Source organism: Dermochelys coriacea, chromosome 1 (genome assembly GCF_009764565.3).
Source record: "Dermochelys coriacea isolate rDerCor1 chromosome 1, rDerCor1.pri.v4, whole genome shotgun sequence".
NCBI classification, from domain to species: domain Eukaryota; kingdom Metazoa; phylum Chordata; order Testudines; family Dermochelyidae; genus Dermochelys; species Dermochelys coriacea.
Genome location: NC_050068.2, coordinates 206,485,995 through 206,506,780, shown reverse-complemented (window position 1 = coordinate 206,506,780; position 20,786 = coordinate 206,485,995). Strand labels below are relative to the sequence as shown.

Below are 20,786 nucleotides of genomic sequence, written 5' to 3'. Positions count from 1 at the left end.
CATGATGTTACAAATTACACAATAACTTACATAACACGTTGTTCCCCTTTTTAGCATAAAGAAAATTATCAATCCTATTATTTGACAGGGACTTTACTTATTTACCTTAGACACTACAAAAAACTTAGTAACAGAATGACCAGATGTTAGTATTCTTTCCCCGGAACTTTTGTTTGCACTTTCCCCATCTCTAAAAGGTTATAACAACCACACAATTTTGCAGGCCTACAAAACCTACTTTTATATAACTCATACATCGCTAATCAGTCATCCACTTTATAAGGATTAGGCCTTTACCATGTTATATAGAGTAATCTCACCTACCCTACCATGTTATATAGGATAATCTCAATGCTTTACTCCCTTATGGGTCTACTTTAAATTTCAAGATGCTATAATCCTGACTCTGCCATCCCTTCTAGGTGTGTTGTATTTCAGGAGCCTCCCATATTTCCTCCTACTGCCAATGCTGGCTCAAATATTTACCACTGTAACAAAAGACCCCACTACTGACTAAAATCTAGTGCTTTAGTTCCGTCCCCCAAATCTAAGCCCCTTCACAGCAGAGTACGTTTTTAGCATCAGCACGGACACTGACTAGGCTTGCATGCTATAAGTTTAAATACAAATCCAATAATATAATCTACTGCAACACAAGTAACAGGATTCCATGTGTGTTCTTGATCTGACATCTAAACAGATTTCTATGTCTAAAAGGATGACACACTTGGGAGACGGTATTACCAAGCATGCACCTTCAAAAGAACAGCGAGTCAGCAGAATAATACAAAGCAAGAAAGCTGCAGGAACAACCTTTTCCACTGAAGTGGCAATGGCTTAGCAATATTCATAAGAGGGTTAGGGACATCTTTCCATTTGTGTGTGTTTGGATTTGTAAAGCCAAGAGAGGGGTGTATGTGGCAAATATTTTCTGTGCTTGTATTGACAAAACTCACCCAGACAGACATGGCATGAACAATGTAGGTCATGGCATGAAAACTTTAGCAGATGCTTAATAGCTGTGAAGATCAGACATACTAGCCAGATGTTGTGACAGCCTGTACACCCCTATGTTCATCCTTTTACAGGACTATGTTGCATTTTGTATAAAGTATGCCTTTTGAGTGGACACAGGGGATGGATCACTCAACGATTACCAGTTCTGTTCATTCCCTCTGAAGCACCTGACAGTCGGAAGACAGGATACTGGGGTAGATGGACCTTTGTTCTGACCCAGTATGGCTGTCCTTATGTGAGATACCATTTGAAAACTCATTATTTGCTGACCATTATTGTCCTGGTAAAATGTGTATGGCAACACTGTTACAAAGTTATGAGATTCTATTGAATGCTATTACTGAAAGACGTGTTTCAAGTCTGGAGAGCAGTCACAAACCAGTTCCCCAGAGACAAAATGCTAGCCAACACCTGAGCCAGGTGTCAACAAAACCAAATGAACCCTCACCTGATTAAGTGGCCATTCTTTGGCAGGAAAGAGGGTGTGGGCAAAAAAAAAAAAATCTATCTTGACAAAGGAACAACTTGGGGTTCATGTCCACATAGACTTTCTGTCTCCTGAACCTTAGCTGGAGATGATTCTCGAAGAACAGAAAGAACTGTAAGAAGGGAGAGCAGACACCCCAAATTATTCCTCCCTTTCTCTCTACCCACAGCATCCACAACACCTAAAGAAGAAAGGAAACAGCTTTGGACCGGGGAGGGATTCTGACTGAAAGAAACTCAGGCAGTAAGACTGCAGAAACATGTGGTGAGAGAGACTTTGCTTTGAATTCACTTAGAGTGTTAAGGTAGGCATTAGTTGTGTTTTACCTTTATTTTCTTGTAACCAATTCTGACTTTTATGCCTCATTACTTATATTCATTTAAAATTTATCTTTTGTAGATAATATATTTGTTTTAGCTAAACCAGTGCGTTTGTACTGAAGTGTTTGGGAAAGTATTTGAGATAACAGGATTTATTGGTCAAGAGAGAACTGGCCAGTACAAGACATACATTTCTGGGGAAAGGCTGGGACTGGGAGCTTGCTGGTGTTGCTCTGCAGTGTAATTCAGGAATGGCTAGCTATAGCACTCATATACAATAACTGGGAGTAAATTACATGTGGGAGGCTTTGTATGAGCAGACCAAGAGTGGTTGCTCTCACAGCAAAGCAGTGTAAAAGTCACCCCAGGTTGGATAACTGAGTGGACACAGCTGTTCATCAGTACAGATTATACCCTGGGTAATGTCACAGACATTACTTCAAAATATGAGAGGATGACCACCAGGACTCTATGAGCAACAGCTCCAGTGAATCATAACTGTAAAGCCAAGGCAGCCATTTGACATTCTGCATGGTACTAACCATAAACTTGCACCCACTAATTCCTGAATGTCCAATACCTTGTGGTTAAACTGAAGTAAATCTTTCAGATAGACATGAAATCCTTAAATCAAGATTGTAAGCAATGGACAATCTACCACATCCCTTGAGTCATTCTAAGCATTACCATTAGTATTAAATGTGTGTGCCTTATCTACAGTATGAATTTCCCCATTTGTCTTTAGGTGTAGCTCAGAGATTTGCCAATCTGAAGCAGAGTGAAACTGACATGATTATCAATTTCATTTCTGAGCAGTGAAAAAGTGAGCAGAGTCTCTACCTGCTACCTGACATAGCTCTGAGCAGTGACAAAGACCCTTAAGCTGTGGTAACACTGCATTAGTTTACATTAAGGTCACAAATGGAAAGCTACCTTTGCAACCATGATAGTGAAAAATTTAAAAATAGAAATTGAAGTTCTTCAGAAGGGGAAGGATCAGAGCCCTTTCCAGGAAAAATTTCTGACATGCCAGTGATGAGCAAACAAATGCATTTTTGAGCCCTGCTGGAGGTTGTAGAGTTGGTTGTTTTTTTTTTAAAATCATTGATATACAATATGTACATGGCCCTGTACAGTAGAGAAAATATAGCCACAATACCTGCTCCAAAGATCTTGCGGGCTAAGGTTATGATTCAATACTATACCGAATAAAGAAAAGGGTAGTTACACAGCTTCATGGAACACATGGGTCTTAGTAATATTTTTTTTTTTAAAAGGTAGGACGGGAAAGAGCAGAATGAAGAAACATGAAGTGAGAAGTGGACAAGGGAGACTATCAAAAATGAAAAGAGATGAGAATGAACAACACAAGAAAGGGAAATGGGTGGGTGGGCTTTAGTGCAGGGTCTGAGTGAGAAAGTGGGGAGACTGAATAGTGAGAGAAGACAGAGGCTTTTGGCAGATGTGTTTAGAATACTCTGGAGGGGATGAAGTGAGAAGCTGGGCACTCAGAGAAATTATGGGATTTTAAGAGATGAGATGCTCAAGGCACAACAGGAGTTTGGTCAAAATCCCTTTCCTCAGTAAGACATTCCAGGCCACATGAGAGCTCAGTTTCACAATTATTGCCTTACCTTAGCTCAAGGTGCTTTGAGAAAGCTGGAGTTTGAAAGGTGCTAGAGAAAAGCAAACTAAGTGCGTTATACAGTGGAATGTTGCTGTTAAGCACAAGAATATGCAGTGGAGGACTGAATTTTTTTTTTTTTTTAAAGACTCCACTGATTTTCTTTTTAACATTTATATCTCCCCCTCCTTACACAGCTTAAATTTCATTTAACTATATTAACAATATGCCACTGCTACCATGCAGGAAACTGACAACACTAAAATAGCACCAAGATTATTATTACGAATGCAAGAGCAAAGAGTCAGGGAGGAAAGGATCAACTACTTCTGATTCCATATAGCAGGAGAATATAGTGATGAAAAAAAAAAAAAAAAAAAAAATCTATCCAGGCATCTACTCCATCCCCTTTCCAATGGCTACCCTCTAGAGTACCTTCTTTAGTGTCTTGTTCAATGTAATTTTTAAAATAAGCCATTGCCCAGTCTATGGGTGGATGTCCCATTCTGTACTAGAACATAAAGCCAACCCAATAATGCAATATGTTTACCTTAAGATTTTTCTCACTATAATAAAAATAGAAAGCAATATGGTACAATAAAAGGATTATGTGACTATGATGGGGTGGGAGGGTGGATAGAGAAGGGGGAAGGAGGAGAGAAAAAGCTCTCTCTTCAACCACAGGGAACCTTAGATTTGTTTTCTTTCTAGCTTCAAAATCAAATTCAAATATTATCCTGCTAAATACTCTGACAGCTTAGTTTTTCAGTAAAATGCAGTGTTTCAATTGAGTACTATAAGTAACAGAGCCCAATAAGAAAAGGAGTACTTGTGGCACCTTAGAGACTAACAAATTTATTAGAGCATAAGCTTTCGTGAGCTACAGCTCACTTCATCGGATGCATCCGATGAAGTGAGCTGTAGCTCACGAAAGCTTATGCTCTAATAAATTTGTTAGTCTCTAAGGTGCCACAAGTACTCCTTTTCTTTTTGCGAATACAGACTAACACGGCTGCTACTCTGAAACCAGAGCCCAATAAAAGTCTGTTAAATTCAACGTGGGATCTCTAGCTTCTGTCTCTCCCTTACCATAACCCACTCTCCCTTGCAGTTTCTAGTCACGTAATTTTTCTTTCAGATTAACCTTGAATCTGACAACTGAATGTTACACTATGTCAGGTTCACAAATATGATTGGGCTATGAGAAGGGGGAAGAAACATCAAAAGGCATGCATCACCCATCCAGACTCGATTAACCTGAGCTACAGAAAACAAAGCTATCAAATGTTTTTCTATGTTGGTAACGGTTAACAAATTCATCTTCCCCAATCACTGCCTCCAGACAGAACAGAGCATCTCCCTCTACCGGTTAAGAAAACACTTAAGCTTGTACTCTTATATATAGTATGTGGCTGACCCACATGAACAACAAAATGTACTTGTGGATATTTAATGCTTTGTGTTTTCTCTTAAAGTACTAAAAAATCCATTTGAGGAGATGGTACTGAGTTATTTAGATTCCGACAATCTTGCAACACTTTGCCAGTAGAAAGTACATTTCTGCAGATTGCACGGTTTTAAAAGGACACAGAACAAAAGATTAACATTTTCCCCCAGAAGCCTCTGTAAGAGATAGTGCTTTACTTTAGCTATCTGCCATTTCATCTCTACCTCCAGCTATATTACAGCAGGGTGACAACCCCATGATAGTTAAGGTTAAGATCAGCTTTCTGTTTAAAGCTCAAATCTTTACTGAGATTGCCTTGAAATTTGACGTGCATCATTTGCACATGGGATTCTGTTAACAAGCCAAATTTGGGGACATTTGAACCAAAGAGTTCCCGAAATACAGCCCCTGGCAAAAAACCCAGCCTGTTTAAAAGTTATGCATCAACAGTGGAATACCATGTGGGCAATCACACAAAGAAAAATCTTTTTTACCCTCAATCATGGACAAATCTGACAGATTTATTTAATGACCGACTTTAAACAGTAATATATTTCTTTTTTTACTTTACTGACTGGTTCCATTGTTACCCCAACAGATCCTAACAGTAAACCACACACAACCAACCACAATACTGATAAATGCAAGGTAATGTACATTGGAAAACATAATCCAACTATATACATAAAATGAGGGGGTCTAAATTAGCTGTTTCCACTCAGAGAGATCTTGGAGTCATTGTGAATAGTTTTCTGAAAACATCCACTCAATGTGCAGAGGCAGTCAAAAAAAGCAAACAATGTTGGGAATCATCAAGAAAGGGATAGATAATAAGACAGAAAATATCATATTACCGCTATATAAATCCATGGTACACCCATATCTTGAATACCGTGTGCAGATGTGGTCTCCCCATCTTAAAAAAGATGTATTAGACTTGGAAAAGGCTCAGAAAAGGGCAACAAAAATGATTAGGGGTATGTAATTAGGGGTATGAGGAGAGACTAATAAGACTGGTACTTTTAAGCTTGAAAAACAGACAGCTAAGAGTGGATATGACAGGTCTATAAAATCATGACTAGTGTGGAGAAAGTAAATAAGGAAGTGTTATTTACTCCTTCTCAAACACAAGAACTATGGGTCACCAAATGAAATTAATAGGCAGCAGGTTTAAAACAAACAAAAGGAAATATTTTTTCACACAACACCCAGTCAATCTGTGGAACTCCTTGACAGAGGATGTTGTGAAGGCCAAGACTGTAACAGGGTTCAAAAATGAACTAAATAAATTCATGGAGCATAGGTCCATCAATGGCTATTAGCCAGGGTGGGCAGGGATGATGTTCCTAACGCAGTGGCGGGCAAACTTTTTGGCACGAGGGCCACATCGGGGTTGCAAAAAGGTATGGAGGGCCGGGTAAGGAAGGCTGTGCCTCCACTAACAGCCTGGCCCCCGCCCCCTATCCACTCCCTCCCATTTCCTGCCGCCTGACTGCCCCCCTCAGAACCGCCGACCCATCTAACCCCCCTTGCTCCTTGTCCATGACTGCCTCCTCTGGGGACCCCCCCCCCGGAACCCCGTCCATCCAACCATCCCCTCTCTGTCCCCTGACTGCCCCGACCCCTATGCACACCCCCGCCCCCGACAGGCTCCCCTGGGACCCCCGACTCATCCAACCCCCCCCTTGTCCCCTGACTGCCCCCTCCCAGGACCCCCATCCCTAATTGCCCCCCCAGAACTCAGAACTCACCCCCCATCCAACCCCCCCGCTCCCTGTCTCCTGAGCCCCCCCCCAACCTCTACCCCATCCAACTGCTCCTGCCCCCTGACTGTCCACAGGATCTCCTGCCCCTTATCCAAACCCCCCACTTCCCCTTACCACGCCACTCAGAGGAGCAGGACAGGCTTATTGGAAAGCTTGGGAGGTGGGTGGCCGGAAGCCGCACTGCCCGTGCGGCGGCGTAACTCCAGGGGAGAGGGGACAGCAGGGGAGGAGTCAGGGGCTAGCCTCCTTGGCCGGGAGCACAGGGGCCGGGCAGGATGGTCCTGCAGGCCGTAGTTTGCCCACCTCTGCCCTAGCCTCTGTTTGCTAGAAGCTGGGAATGGGCGACAGCGGAAGGATCACTTGATGATTACCTGTTCTGTTCATTCCCTCAGGGCACCTGGCACTGGCCACTGCTGGAAGACAGGATACCAGGCTAGATGGACCTTTGGTCTGACCCAGTATAGCCATTCTTATGTACAGGCAAGAGCAGCATGTGGTGAAAGGCTACTTACTACCAACAAGGACACCCTGCTTTCTTCTCCTTTGAATTTGATTGTGATACTGAGCTTTCATTTCTATACTGCCTTTTACCCAAATATCCTTACAAGTATTTACTTTATAAACAAACACTGCTCCTGGATTGTACAACTATATAAGTAATACTGCATCCATCACCAAAACACAGCCAACCACTGGGGCAAAAGGTGGCAATTGTTTAATATCTCTCAGCAACACTAGAGAACAGTTGAGGTCAGGAAGCAAAGAATACTATGTTCTATTCAAACTGAAAGGGAAAAAACTAATAAGACCATGTAATTACCCATGTTGAAATTTCAAGAAGCAACATGGAATCTTTGATTACAAACTATAAGGACTTTGGGTTTGACTTTTGTATTTCATTCCAATATTAGCACCTCTTGAAGCACAGTGCCCCCAGCTCCAGGATAACCCAGGAGAAAGATCTCAATCACCAAAGTATGTTTCACTACTGAAAAGCACTGCATTTCCTGAAATTCTGGAGCCTAAATGATGAAAGGAAAAACAAAAGTATTTGATGCTTGCACCATACCTGTCATGGGATCAAACAGCTGATTGGCCTCCAAGTCTGTGAAGGTGCTGAAACAAATAGGACATTTGAAGGAGGCACGATTGGTGGAGTCTCTCTCGTCTGTCTCAATCCTCCTTCTCATGTGGTCCAGCTTGTACTTCACCACATTGACCAGCAGGCGATAATTGATGAAGTAGTAGTTGTGTCTTGTGGTTTTGCCATCCGGAGCTGTCTCCACTCTCATCCTGCATTTGATGAACTTGTCCCCCTTCAGGGTGTTGAGAACTGCCCGCAGTTGCTTCCGATCAAACTTTAGCAGCTCCAACATGTCCTCCTCCTTTACGCAAGGATTCCGGATGAGGATGTCCAGCGCCAAAGCATGTTCAATGCCATAAAAACCACGCACCACATACTTGGCAAGGCGCTTCAGAGCCGCTGGGACTTCAGTGAGGACGTCCGGGTCTGTCATATCAGGTATGACACTGAAGCTTCATGTATACTGCAAGGAGAAGAAGATGGACTATAAATTATTTCCCCTCACTTAAACAGTTTTGATCCAGGTTACCAAAACCTAAAAAGGAAGGACCACTAAAAATAATAGTTTTTTATTTCCCCTTCCCCATCCCTCAACAATCTCTTCAGGTATTACTAATGCAACTAACATCACAGTACGATTAGATCGTGCACTGTTTCCACTGCAAAAATCGGAAAATGTTGGTGATATTTTTCTACCATAATACCTAATAGATTTTAGTTCCACCTGCTCTGCTGTAACATTAAATATCTCTTGCCTTTGAGCTTTTATAGAGCTACATGATCAGCTGAGACTTACGACTAGGAAGCAAGCACCAAAAGACTACAATGAGACACATCATCATACAGAAATAAGTCGGAGTTTGACATTTGGAGAGAGTTTAATGAGGGAGTTCTCCAGGTGAAGGAGGAGTGATAACATGATGCTTGGGGTGAGTTTGTTGTCTGTCTGTGTGCTTGCAGTGTGCCTGCCTCCCTGCAGTTTATAGTGTGGTCTGGTTGGGGCATCATGTGCTGAGCCTAAGGCCTGCCAGGCAAAGTTGAGAGCTTTGATCCCTAAACCCTTTAGGATCTGTAAACCAGTGGATGGGGCTACTCAGGGAGAATTGGGGGTTAAAAAGCCAGCTTCTCAGCGACCAGAGGACTAGCAGTGGAGTTTAGAGAGGGAGCGTGAGAGCTAGATACATCTAACATTCTCTAAATGTAGGCCAATAAACACTCTCACCCTTCCCCCCCCCCACACACCTAAAAAATAGCTGCAGGAGTGAAACTAATGTAGGCAGAAGCCTAGCAGCCAAGCAGAGCCTACCCATTTTATTGCACTGAATGAATACAGCATGTACGATTACCAGCCTTATGGGCAGGAGGCATATGTATGTAGTCAATGCAAGCAGTTTGTATCACAGGCTCTTGAGGCCAGAGTAGCTGAACTGGAGGAGCTAAGAGAGGTACAAAGACGAGACTTTCCGGGACACAGTAGAGTGGTTCTACTGCTTCTGTGCTGTTGAGGAGGATGAAAGTCTCAGGGAAGGAGAACATTAAAGTGGAGCGGAGGGAAATGATCTCATAGTTGGGACCCTTCTTCCAGATGATGTCATGGTATCCTCATACACTGGGGGAGTGGACCTCAGTTGTTAGGCAGAGACCAGTAATAGTAATGGGGGATTTGATCATTAGAAATATAGATAGTTGGGTTTGTAATGACCAAGAGAACCGCATGGTGAATTGCTTGCCAGGTACGAAGGTTGCAGGTCTCAAGACATCTAGACAGATGTATGTGCACTGCTGGGGAGGAGCCAGTGATGTGGTTCATGTAGGCATCAATGACAAAGGAAAAGGTAGGAGAGAGGTCCTGGAGGCCAAATTTAGGCTGGTAGATAAGAGATTCAAGTCCAGGAGCTCCATGGTAGCATTCTTTGAAATACTCTCAGTTCTACCATCAAGGCCAGTTAGACAGGCAGAATGGCAGGGCTTCAATGCGTGGATGAAACAATGGTGTATGGAGGAGGGTTTTAGATTTATTAGGAACTGGAGAACTTTTTGTGAAAGGAGGAACCTATCCAGGAAAGATAGGTTCCACCTAAACCAAAATGGAACCAAATTGCTGGCATATAAAATTAAAGAGGGTCACAGAAGAGTGTTTAAATTAAGGGCGGGGGAAAGCTAACAGGTACAGAGGAGCACACAGTTTGGACAGAGACATCCCTTAGGGGAGGAACTCTTAACGGGGATCCTCTGTATCCTACTAACGAAGAGAGGATAGAAGTTGATAAAGTACAAATGGGAACTGAAGAGAAACATTCAAATGAAAAGGAGTCCCATTCAATTACATCACATGAAGGCAGACAACTAAAGACTGACAAATTCTATAAGTGCTTGTATACATATGCTAGAAATCTAAATACTAAGATGGGTGAACTCGAGTGCCTGGTATTAAATGAAGATATTGCTATAATAGGCATCACAGAAACTTCGTGGAACATTGGTAATCAATGGGACACTAATACCAGAATTCAAAATATATAGGGATGAGAGTAGGTTGTACTGGTGGGGGTGTAGCATTATATGAGGAAAAAAAGCATAGAGTCAAATTGTCAGGGTTCCCTCCCCACTCTGAATTCTGGGGTACAGATGTGGGGACATGCATGAAGGACCCTCTAAGCTTATTTCTACCAGCTTAGTTTAAAAACTTCCCCAAGTCACAAATCCTTCCTTGTCCTTGAATGGTTCTGCTGCCGCCAAGTGAGTTAGACAAAGATTCAGGAAACGGACCACTTGGAGTTCCTGTTTCCCCCAAATATCCCCCCAAGCCCCTTCACCCCCTTTCCTGGGGAGGCTTGAGAATAATATACCAACCAACTAGGTAAACAAGGTGAGCACAGACCAGACCCTTGGGTTTTTAGGACACTAAAAACCAATCAAGTTCTTAAAAGCAGAACTTTATTATAAAGTAAAAGAAGCACCTCTGTAAAATCAGGATGGAAGGTAATTTTACAGGGTAATAAGATTTAAACCACAGAGGATTCCCCTCTAGGCAAAACTTTAAAGTTACAAAAAACAGGAATAAATCTTCTTCTTAGCACAGGGAAAATTCACAAGCTAAAACAAAAAATAAGCTAACACATTTCCTTGCTATTACTTACAATTTTTGTAATCTTGGATGCTTATTTCAGGTAGGGTTTTAGGAGACAGGGACCGGGGTAGGAAAAACTCTCTGTCCAAGAGAGAGCAACAAAGAGCGCAAAACAAAACCTCCCCCCACAGATCTGAAAGGATCTTCTTCCCTTATTTGTCCTTTTGGTCAGGTGCCAAACAGGTTATTTGAGCTTCTTAACTCCTTACAGGTAAAGGAGGGATTTTATGCTACCCTTAGCTGTATGTTTATGACATAAATATAGTAAAAATCTTAAATGACTCAAACTGTACCATAGAATCTCTATCGATAAACATTCCATGTTCAGAACAATAAGAGTATAGCAGTAGGAACATACTACTGACCACGTGACCAAGATGGTTATGGTGACTATTAAATACTCAGGGAGATTAAAGAGGCTATAAAAATGGAAAACTCAATAATAATGGGGGATTTCAACTATCCCCATATTAACTGGTATATGTCACCTCAGGACATGACGCAGAGATAAAATTTTTAGACACCATTAACGACTGCTTCTTGGAGCAGTTAATCCTGAAACCCACAAAGGAAGAGGCAATTTTCGATTTAGTTCCAAGTGGAGCACAGGATCTGGTTCTAGAGGTGAATATAGGTACAGCTTGGTAATAGCAATAAACATCCAAAGAAACCCCCCACAGCAGCATTTAACTTCAAGAAGGGAACCACACAAAAATGAGGAAGCTACTTAAATGGAAATTGAAAAAACAGTCACAAGAGTGAAATGCCTACAAGCTGCATGAAAACATTTTAAAAAACACCATAATAGAGGCTCAGATTAAATGTATACCCCAAATAAAAAAAAAAGCAAGAAGACCAAAACAAAAACAAAAAAACCCAAACAGAGTAAAAGAGCCTATTAGAGGCAAAAAGGCATCCTTTAAGAATTGGAAGTCAAATCCTATGGAGGAAAATAGAAAGTTGCATAAACTCTTGCAAGTCAAGTGTAAAAGTATGATTTGGCAGCCCAAAAAAGAATTTGAAGAGCAACTAGCAAAAGACACCCAAACTAACAGCAGATTTATTTTTTAAATACATCAGAAGCAGGAAGCCTGCAAATCAATCAGTGGGGTCACTGGATGACTGAAGTGCTAAACGAGCTCTCAGGGAAGACAAGACCAGCATGGAAAAGCTAAAAGAATTATCTGCATCAATCTACACTGTAGAGCAGGGGTTCTTAAACTTCAGTGCACCGCAACCCCCTTCTGATAACAAAAATTACTACATGACCCCAAGAGGGGGGGAACTGAAACTTGAGCCCGCCCAAACCACACCGCCCTGGGATGGGGGGAGGGGGAGAGGAGGGAGCTTGAGTGCGGGGGGGGGGAAGCCAAAGGGCTTCAGCTCCAGGCAAGGAGCCTGTAACCTGAGCCCTACTGCCCAGGGCTGAAACCCTTGGGCTTTGGCCCCAGGCCCCAGTAAATCTAATCCAGCCCTGGCGACCCCATTGAAATGCAGTCGTGACCCACTTTGGGGTCCCAACCCACAGTTTGAGAACTGCTGCTGTAGAGGATGTGAGGGAGATTCCCACACCTCAGCCATACTTTTTAGGTGACAAATCTGAGGAACTGTCCCAGATTGAGGTGTCAATACAGGAGGTTTAAATGATAAATTAAATAGTAATATGTCACCAGGACCAATCTTCACCCAAGATCTCTGAAGAAAGTCGTACATAAAATTGTATGTAACCTATCATTTAAATTAACTTCTGTACCAGATGACTGGAGAATAGCTAATGTGATGCCAATTTTTAAAAAAAACTCCAGAGGCAATCCTGGTAATTACAGGCCAGTAAGCCTAACTTCAGTATCAGGCAAACTGGTTGAAACTATAGTGAAGAACAGAATTATCAGACACATAGTTGAACACAGTTTGTTGGGGAAAATTCAGCACAGCTTCTGTAAAAAGGAAAATCATGCCTCACCAATCTATTAGAATTCTCTCAAAAGAGGTCGACAAACATGTGGACAAGGCTGATCCAGTGGATTTAGACTTAGACTTTCAGAAAGCCTTTGACAAGGTCCCTCACCAAAGTCTCTTAAGCAAAGTAAGCAGTCTTGAGATAAGAGGGAAGGTCCTCTCATGAATCATTAACTGATTAAAAAGATAGGAAATAAAGTGTAGGAATAAATGCTCAGTTTTCAGAATAGAGAGAATAAATGGGGGGGGGGTCCCCCAGGTATCTGTACTGGGATCAATGCTGTTCAACATATTTGTAAGTGATCTGGAAAAAGGAGTAAACAGTGAGGCAGCAAAGTTTGCAGATGACATAAAATTACTCAAGATAGGTAAGGCCAAAACCAACTGCGAAGAGTTACAAAGGAATCTCACAAAACTGTGTGATTGGGCATCAAAGTGGTAGATGAAATTCAATGTTGATAAATGCAAAGTAATACACATTGGAAAACATAATCCCAACTACACATACAAAATGTTCTAAATTGGCTATTGCTAGGGTTGTCAATTAATTGCAGTTAACTCACGTGATTAACTCAAAACAAATTAACTTGATTAAAAAATATTTGTGATTAATTGCAGTTTTAATTGCACTATTACATTTAAATTGGTATTCTGTTTATTATAAATATTTGATGTTTTTCTATATTTTCAAATATATTGGGATAGCTCAGTGGTTTGAGCATTGGCCTGCGAAACCCAGGGTTGTGAGTTCAATCCTTGAGGGGGCCATTTAGGGATCTGGGGCAAAATTGGGGATTGTGCCTGCTTTGAGCAGGGGGTTGGACTAGATGATCTCCTGAGGTCCCTTCCAACCCTGATATTCTATGATTTCTATGATTTCAATTACAAGACAGAATACAAAGTGTACAGTGCTCACTTTATATTATTTTTATTACAAATATTGGCACCGTAAAAAACAAAAGAAATAATATTTTTCAATGGACTGTAGTGCAGTCTCTTTATCCTGAAAGTGTAATTTACACATGTAGATTTTTTTGTTACATAACTGCATTCAAAAACAAAACAATATAAAACTTTAGAGTCTACAAGTCCATTCAGTCCTACTTCTTGTTCAGCCAATCGCTAACACAAACAAGTTAGTTTACATTTGCGGGAGATAATGCTGCCTGCTTCTTACTTACGTCGCCTGAAAGCGAGAACAGGCATTCACATGGTACTTTTGTAGCCCACATACATTTTACGTTGTTTTATGTTTGAGTGCAGTTATGTAAAAAAAATTTAAAAAAAATTTACATTTGAAAGTTGCACTTTCTCTCTGCCCCCCCTCCCCCGCTACAGCCCCGGGGCCCGAGGACCTGTCAACCTGCATGCAACCCCAGGACTGGAGGACGTCTCATGCCCCCACTATAGCAGGTGGGTCTGGATCCAGGGACCAAGTTTGTTCCCCAAGGGGGCCCACAAATATGTTTGGCACCAAGCCCAAAAAGGTTAATCCAGCCTTGCTCACAAAGAGCTCTTCTTTCCAGTTAAGGAGAGCTACTTTCCAGCTGATGGCTGTTCATAAACTTAATTAGGATAAATGTCTCTGCACCCACTACCATGGCCCTGGGGCCGGAGCTCTCTATGTCCCTTCTCCTGCCGCAGCCCCGGTGCTAGAGTCATTACGAGCTCTCTCCCAGGGTGGACCTGACATGGGCATCATAGTAAACCTGGTATTGTTTACGAGACATATTTTCTTAATCCAAGGGAATTTAAATTGGGATATTTCACCATCAATAGACAGTTTTACCTGTCTTGGTGTTCACTTCCATGAGTCCTCTCTGTCATCTTCCACTTCCAGAGCGGACAGACCACAAGTAAAGGAGGAGGATGAAATATAGAGAGAGAAAGCCTCCACTAATATCCTGTCTTGTCATCACTATCACAAACCCCTAATCTCCCAAAGCATGAAATCCAGAACTCATATTCTTCAGCGCTGACAGGGAGCACCATCACTCTGGCAGCAAGAATGCCTTCAATGTTCTTCATCTGAGCACACTAATGAGCCATCACTGTGCAATCACCAAGCCCTGCGTGTGACTCAGCAGCTGCTGAATCACCTGTCAGCTGAGATTGCTTAGGATTTTGCTAGCAATTATTTATAGAATGATTACATGCTCTGCAGTCCAAGAAAAGCCTGCAAACAGGGAGTTCTTGGTACCGGACACATGCACAGACCCCCTATCCTTAGTGACAGCTGCCTTTCTGCCATTACCAACTCAAGCTTTGCCTCTTTTCAATCCCCCTCCAAACCCCCCACTGTATTCCTTCCCTCCCTCACGTCTTTGCTGCAGCTGAAGATTATGCTCCTCTCAGTTTACTTGACCTGATGATCTTGGTGGCTGGGTAATTAGGCTTTATATGGTACAGCTCAATAATAAAGAAGTTAAAATTGGTCTATCCCCAGCCTCCTTCCTTCTCCTCAGTGCTTGCAGAGTAAAAAACAAACAAACAAAATCATTGCCCCATTCTCTCCTGGCACTCACTTCCCCCATGCTTTTTTCCTGACTCAAGGCTATATCCTGCCCTCAGCTTGGATACCGAATGCCCACCAATGTGAATAGGTTGCATGCTGCAAATGGCAGAAAGAAGGCAGTGCTTGGATATCCATCTCCAACTCCTCTGTGAAAAGTAAACCCATGCCATAAAATCAACCAGATGGAGCATTTTAATAGTTAACTCTCCACATCCCACATAAAAAAAAAGTACTACACTGAGTAAATTTTTAGAAGTTTCCTCTTACTAACATTAATTTATCTTCACTAGTTAGCATTGATGGGAGTCTTAGTGTAAATGGGCCATCAGTGCTCTTAACACTATAGATGAGAGCTGATCTTAGCATGGCTATTGGACACTTTCAAACACTAACAAATTTATTTGAGCATAAGCTTTCGTGAGCTACAGCTCACTTCATCGGATGCATCCGATGAAGTGAGCTGTAGCTCACGAAAGCTTATGCTCAAATAAATGTTAGTCTCTAAGGTGCCACAAGTACTCCTTTTCTTTTTGCAAATACAGACTAACACGGCTGCTACTCTGAAACCTTTCAAACACTGGCAGCCCATATAGACTGGGCTCTCACCATTAATAATATGGTGCAGCTAAATTAGAGTTAGTTGCAGGAAAGCTTTGAAAAAATTCCCCAGTGAAACTGAACCAGCATCAGCAATGATGTAGATGGAGTCTGGAGTGCTTGACCTGAATTAGATGGTTTACAATTTCGTTACCTTATAGTCTGTCAGGTAACTAAGCTATTTTCACAGGGAGACTGGATGGCTGAGGGGGACCAGAATACAAAGACTGAACTTCCCCCTTACCTCAGTGGTGATTTCTCCAATAGTAAAATCGTGTGTAAGAGATGGCATGAGGGAATCTCTCTCGGCACTGTCTATACCCATGCCTATTTTGGGGATAAACAGAGACTTCAGGACTCATTTCACCAGCATGGAGTCAAAAGGGGAGAAAAAAGTAACACTCATAAATGCATATCTAGAACTCACTTTTTAGGTCTTCCTTCTCTGTGTTCATTCCCATTTTATCTGTTCTCTTTAGAAAAACCAGTCTGTGCTTGATCCAAACTCTTGACTCTTTATACTTCAGTGGACAGCCCCATCTACTCAAGTGCCAATTTCCCCGATTTCTTCTATGCCATCCTCTCCCACACAGTTCTTCCATCTTAATAAACCTGCTCAGCACATGAAAATACGAGTTCCCCTAACGCACACTCACACTTCCCAAGAATTGCAGCCACGTGATGCAGAGATGTCAGCATGACACTGTCACTAAGGCAAGGGAAGATGCCTTGCAAGATATTTATTGCTTTGGGGGAGAAATATTGTCTTTGAAGAGAGTGAACACTTGAAGGAGCCAGTGAAATAGCTTGGTTTATACCAACTACAGAGCTACAAAGTTCAGCCCCTCCCACAGATACCAAAAAGCAGGGAGGTCAGGCAACCTTTCAATACAAAGTCAGGCCACTAAGGCAAAAGTGGTGACCTGGCATTTCCTATCCATGCTAGAAATGAGGTCTCTACCCTTTCCAAGAAGATGACAACATGTGTTCCAAGTCACCTAGTAATGAATTCTTCCAGTCATTCACTCACTAAAATGGGAACACGGTGAAGGAGGAATATAATTGGGCTCTTGGAAACTCCCTTTGGTAACCTAACAGTAATTTGCACTTCCCTGAACGTGGCATGGGAAATAGTTGCCAATGACAAATGTGTAAAGACAAAGCTGGCATTAACCCATAAAGATCAACTCCACTTTTCAAACAGTCCTGTTTGCATGCCCAAATAGACCATACTTGCTTTAATCCGTATTTAGCCTCCTATTCACAGTATTCCCAGATTACAAAAGGATCCCTTAATAGTGAGAGGCCCAGGCAGGGGGTGATGTGAGTTTTGACCCAACAGAGGTAGCCCAGAAAGTTGGTTTAGGTCTCTTAATGGAGTATGGCAGGAGCACAGAAGGTAGAGTTCAGGCAATTGCTGAAACATTAACTGAAATATTTACTGCATTTTAAGCACTTCATTGCTCAGATACAGATTATAGTAAATGTAGATTTCTGCTGGAATAATCAACTACTTGCTCCATTAGGGCAGGGGTAATTCATGGCTTTCAATGCTTAGAGGACACTTCTCTGAATATGAGGATAAAAAACAGGTATCAGACAACTTCCCACTTTCCTTACTAAGGGGTGAAAGTGGAAGCAAGAGACATCAGACTACCTACGATACTCTAGGTTTCGGAGTAGTAGCCGTGTTAGTCTCTAAGGTGCCACAAGTACTCCTTTTCTTTTTTGCAAATACAGACTAACAAATTTATTTGAGCATGTAGCTCACGAAATCTTATGCTCAAATAAACTTGTTAGTCTCTAAGGTGCCACAAGTACTGCTTTTCTTTTTTATGATACTTTAGTGAAAGTGACACTGTCACTCCCATTAATGTCTCAGTTTCTCCAGGAGTTAGTGACATATTTTAAAAGGATTCAGGTAGAAATTTCTTCACATAAGTAGACAAAGCAAAATATTTTGTAATAATAAAATGCTTAACAACCCCTAAAACTGGGCTGTGCCATGGTTGTTTTAGAGTGAGAGAAGCAGGAAAAAGTTGCATACGTCAAACAAGAATGATTTATCAAGACAAATTTACAGTTGCATGAGACTAAACTCTACTTTTGGATGAGCCTGCCAAGTTCAGGATAGATAAAAATAGATTAAAATAACTTTTAATTAGATTTTTAATTTAAATTTAATACAGGTTTATGTTTTAAAAAACAAAACAATTTAAAGTTTATTTGAAATTGACAACCTACATTAACATCTAACATTATAATCTATTAAAATCATTTAAATTAAAAACATAAAAAATAATATTAAGCAATACGTTTGCTGCCAAGTTTTAAAGAAAACCAAACCACTGAACTGGTGGGAAGTCACTGGCTAAGCACCCGGAAGCAGAGTTTGTTGAAGTGCTAGCCCAGTTTTTGATAGCAGTAGCCTCTTCTGCAGGTGCACAGAGAATATTTTTTTCATTTCAGTGTATTCAACCAGTTCAGTTCAATGACTAGTTCATTCAGAGTTAAGAAACCGATTAGAAGTTGAAAAAGTGGGAAAGTTTATTTTCCTTTTCCAATCTAAGAATAAAAATGAAGTGTGAGAGGATGAGATCCATTAGTTCTAAAATCTTGAAGGAAACAGTGACCAGAAACAATCAGTTCAACTCACTAACTACAGATAATCTTCCTTTGTTTAATAAGTCAGTTTTAAAAGCAAAACATGTTTGATAAATTTCTTATGTGCCTAGCTTTTTAAGGTAGTTTTATTAAATAAAGTAATAAAATAATGTTTTTGTGCATTTGACTGAATTTGAATTTCCATCCAAATAGAGCTTGACACAAAATAATCACAAAAAAAACCCCAACCAATCTACTAAACAAGAAATGCATCATAGATTCATAGATACTAAGGTCAGAAGGGACCATTCTGATCATCTAGTCCGACCTCCTGCACAGCGCAGGCCACAAAATCTCACCCACCCACTCCTATGAAAAACCTCACCCATGTCTGAGCTATTGAAGTCCTTAAATCATGGTTCAAAGACTTCAAGGAGCAGAGAAGCCTCCCTCAAGTCAACCATGCCCCATGCTACAGAGGAAGGCGAAAAACCTCCAGGGCCTCTCCAATCTGCCCTGGAGGAAAATTCCTTCCCGACCCCAAATATGGCAATCAGCTAAACCCTGAGCATATGGGCAAGATTCACCAGCCAGATACCCAGGAAAGAATTTTCTATAGTAACTCAGATCCCATCCATCTAATATCCCATCTCAGGGGATTTGGCCTATTTACCCTGAATATTTAAAGATCAATTACTTACCAAAATCCCATTATCCCATCATACCATCTCCTCCATAAACTTATCAAGTAGAATCTTAAAACCAGATCGATCTTTTGCTCCCACTGCTTCCCTTGGAAGGTTATTCCAAAACTTCACTCCTCTGATGGTTAAAAACCTTGGTCTGATTTCAAGTCTAAACTTCCTGGTGGCCAGTTTATATCCATTTGTTCTTGTGTCCACATTGGTGCTGAGCTGAAATAATTCCTCTCCCTCTCCTGTATTTATCCCTCTGATATATTTATAGAGAGCAATCATATCTCCCCTCAACCTTCTTTTAGTTAGGCTAAACAAGCCAAGTCTCCTTTCGTAAGACAAGTTTTCTGTTCCTCGGATCATCCTAGTAGCCCTTCTCTGTACCTGCTCCAGTTTGAATTCATCCTTTTTAAACATGGGAGACCAGAACTGCACACAGTATTCTAGGTGAGGTCTCACCAGTGCCTTGTATAACGGTACTAAAACCTCCTTATCCCTACTGGAAATGCCTCTCCTGATGCATCCCAAAACCGCATTAGCTTTTTTCACAGCCATATCACATTGGCAGCTCATAGTCATCCTATGATCAACCAATACTCCAAGGTCCTTCTCCTCTTCTGTTACTTCTAATTGATGCGTCCCCAACTTATAACTAAAATTCTTGTTATTAATCCCTAAATGCATAACCTTACACTTCTCATTATGAAATTTCATCCTATTACTATTACTCCAGTTTACAAGGTAATCCAGATCCTCCTGTATAATATCCTGATCCTTCTCCGAATTGGCAATACCTCCCAGCTTTGTATCATCTGCAAACTTTATTAGCACACTCCCACTTTTTGTGCCAAAGTCAGTAATAAAAAGATTAAATAAGATTGGTCCCAAAACCGATCCCTGAGGAACTCCACTGGTAACCTTGAACGTAAAATTTAAGAATCTTAATAAATGTAAGTTAAACTGTATAACTGTTTAAATAAATGTGCTAAGGTATAACGCATTAGGGATGTAAATACCATTTAAAAAGTTAACCATTTAAATGATTAAAATATGTTGTTTAAACAGTTAAGCGATTAAGCAACTGGGGACGATCCTGCCGGCTGGCGAGGCTGGGACTGGAGCTGATCTACCGGTGTGGCTGAGGCCTGCTCCGGCCAGCCCAGGGCCACTGGGGCTGGTGCAGGATTAACAGTTAAGACAGGTTAACCGGTATGACTATTGCTTACAGTTAACTGGTTAACTTTTTACATCCCTATAATGCATCCTCCTGGTTAGCAAAAGAAGCACCAAAATTTAGTGTAAAGGCTATATTCAGTTGCAAAAAAATTAACATTTAATGGCTTACCAACTAATGAGAATCATTAGGAAAATAACTAAAAAGTATAAATGCAAAACAATTAAAACTAATATTTAAATCAATGTTTCCTGCTTGTTGGCTTAAATCATAATTAAAATTGGTGATTTAAATTGCTTTGATGTCAATCAATCCACCCTGCCCAGGCTCTCCCTTAAGTCACTGTAAATCAAGGGTGCATGTGAAG

The 20,786-nt window shown here is 41.3% G+C and overlaps 1 protein-coding gene across 2 annotated transcripts in view; it reads right to left on the bottom strand.

The window, feature by feature from the left end:
• GTF2E1 (general transcription factor IIE subunit 1) overlaps positions 1-20,786 on the bottom strand; it is an 87,115-nt gene that overhangs the window by 58,754 nt on the left and 7,575 nt on the right. For both annotated transcript variants that reach the window (XM_038376205.2, XM_043512731.1), the window contains exon 2: positions 7,731-8,208. In XM_038376205.2, the coding sequence (XP_038232133.1) occupies positions 7,731-8,178 (448 nt within the window). In that variant the 5' untranslated portion in view covers positions 8,179-8,208. The remainder of the gene's footprint in view (positions 1-7,730; positions 8,209-20,786) is intronic.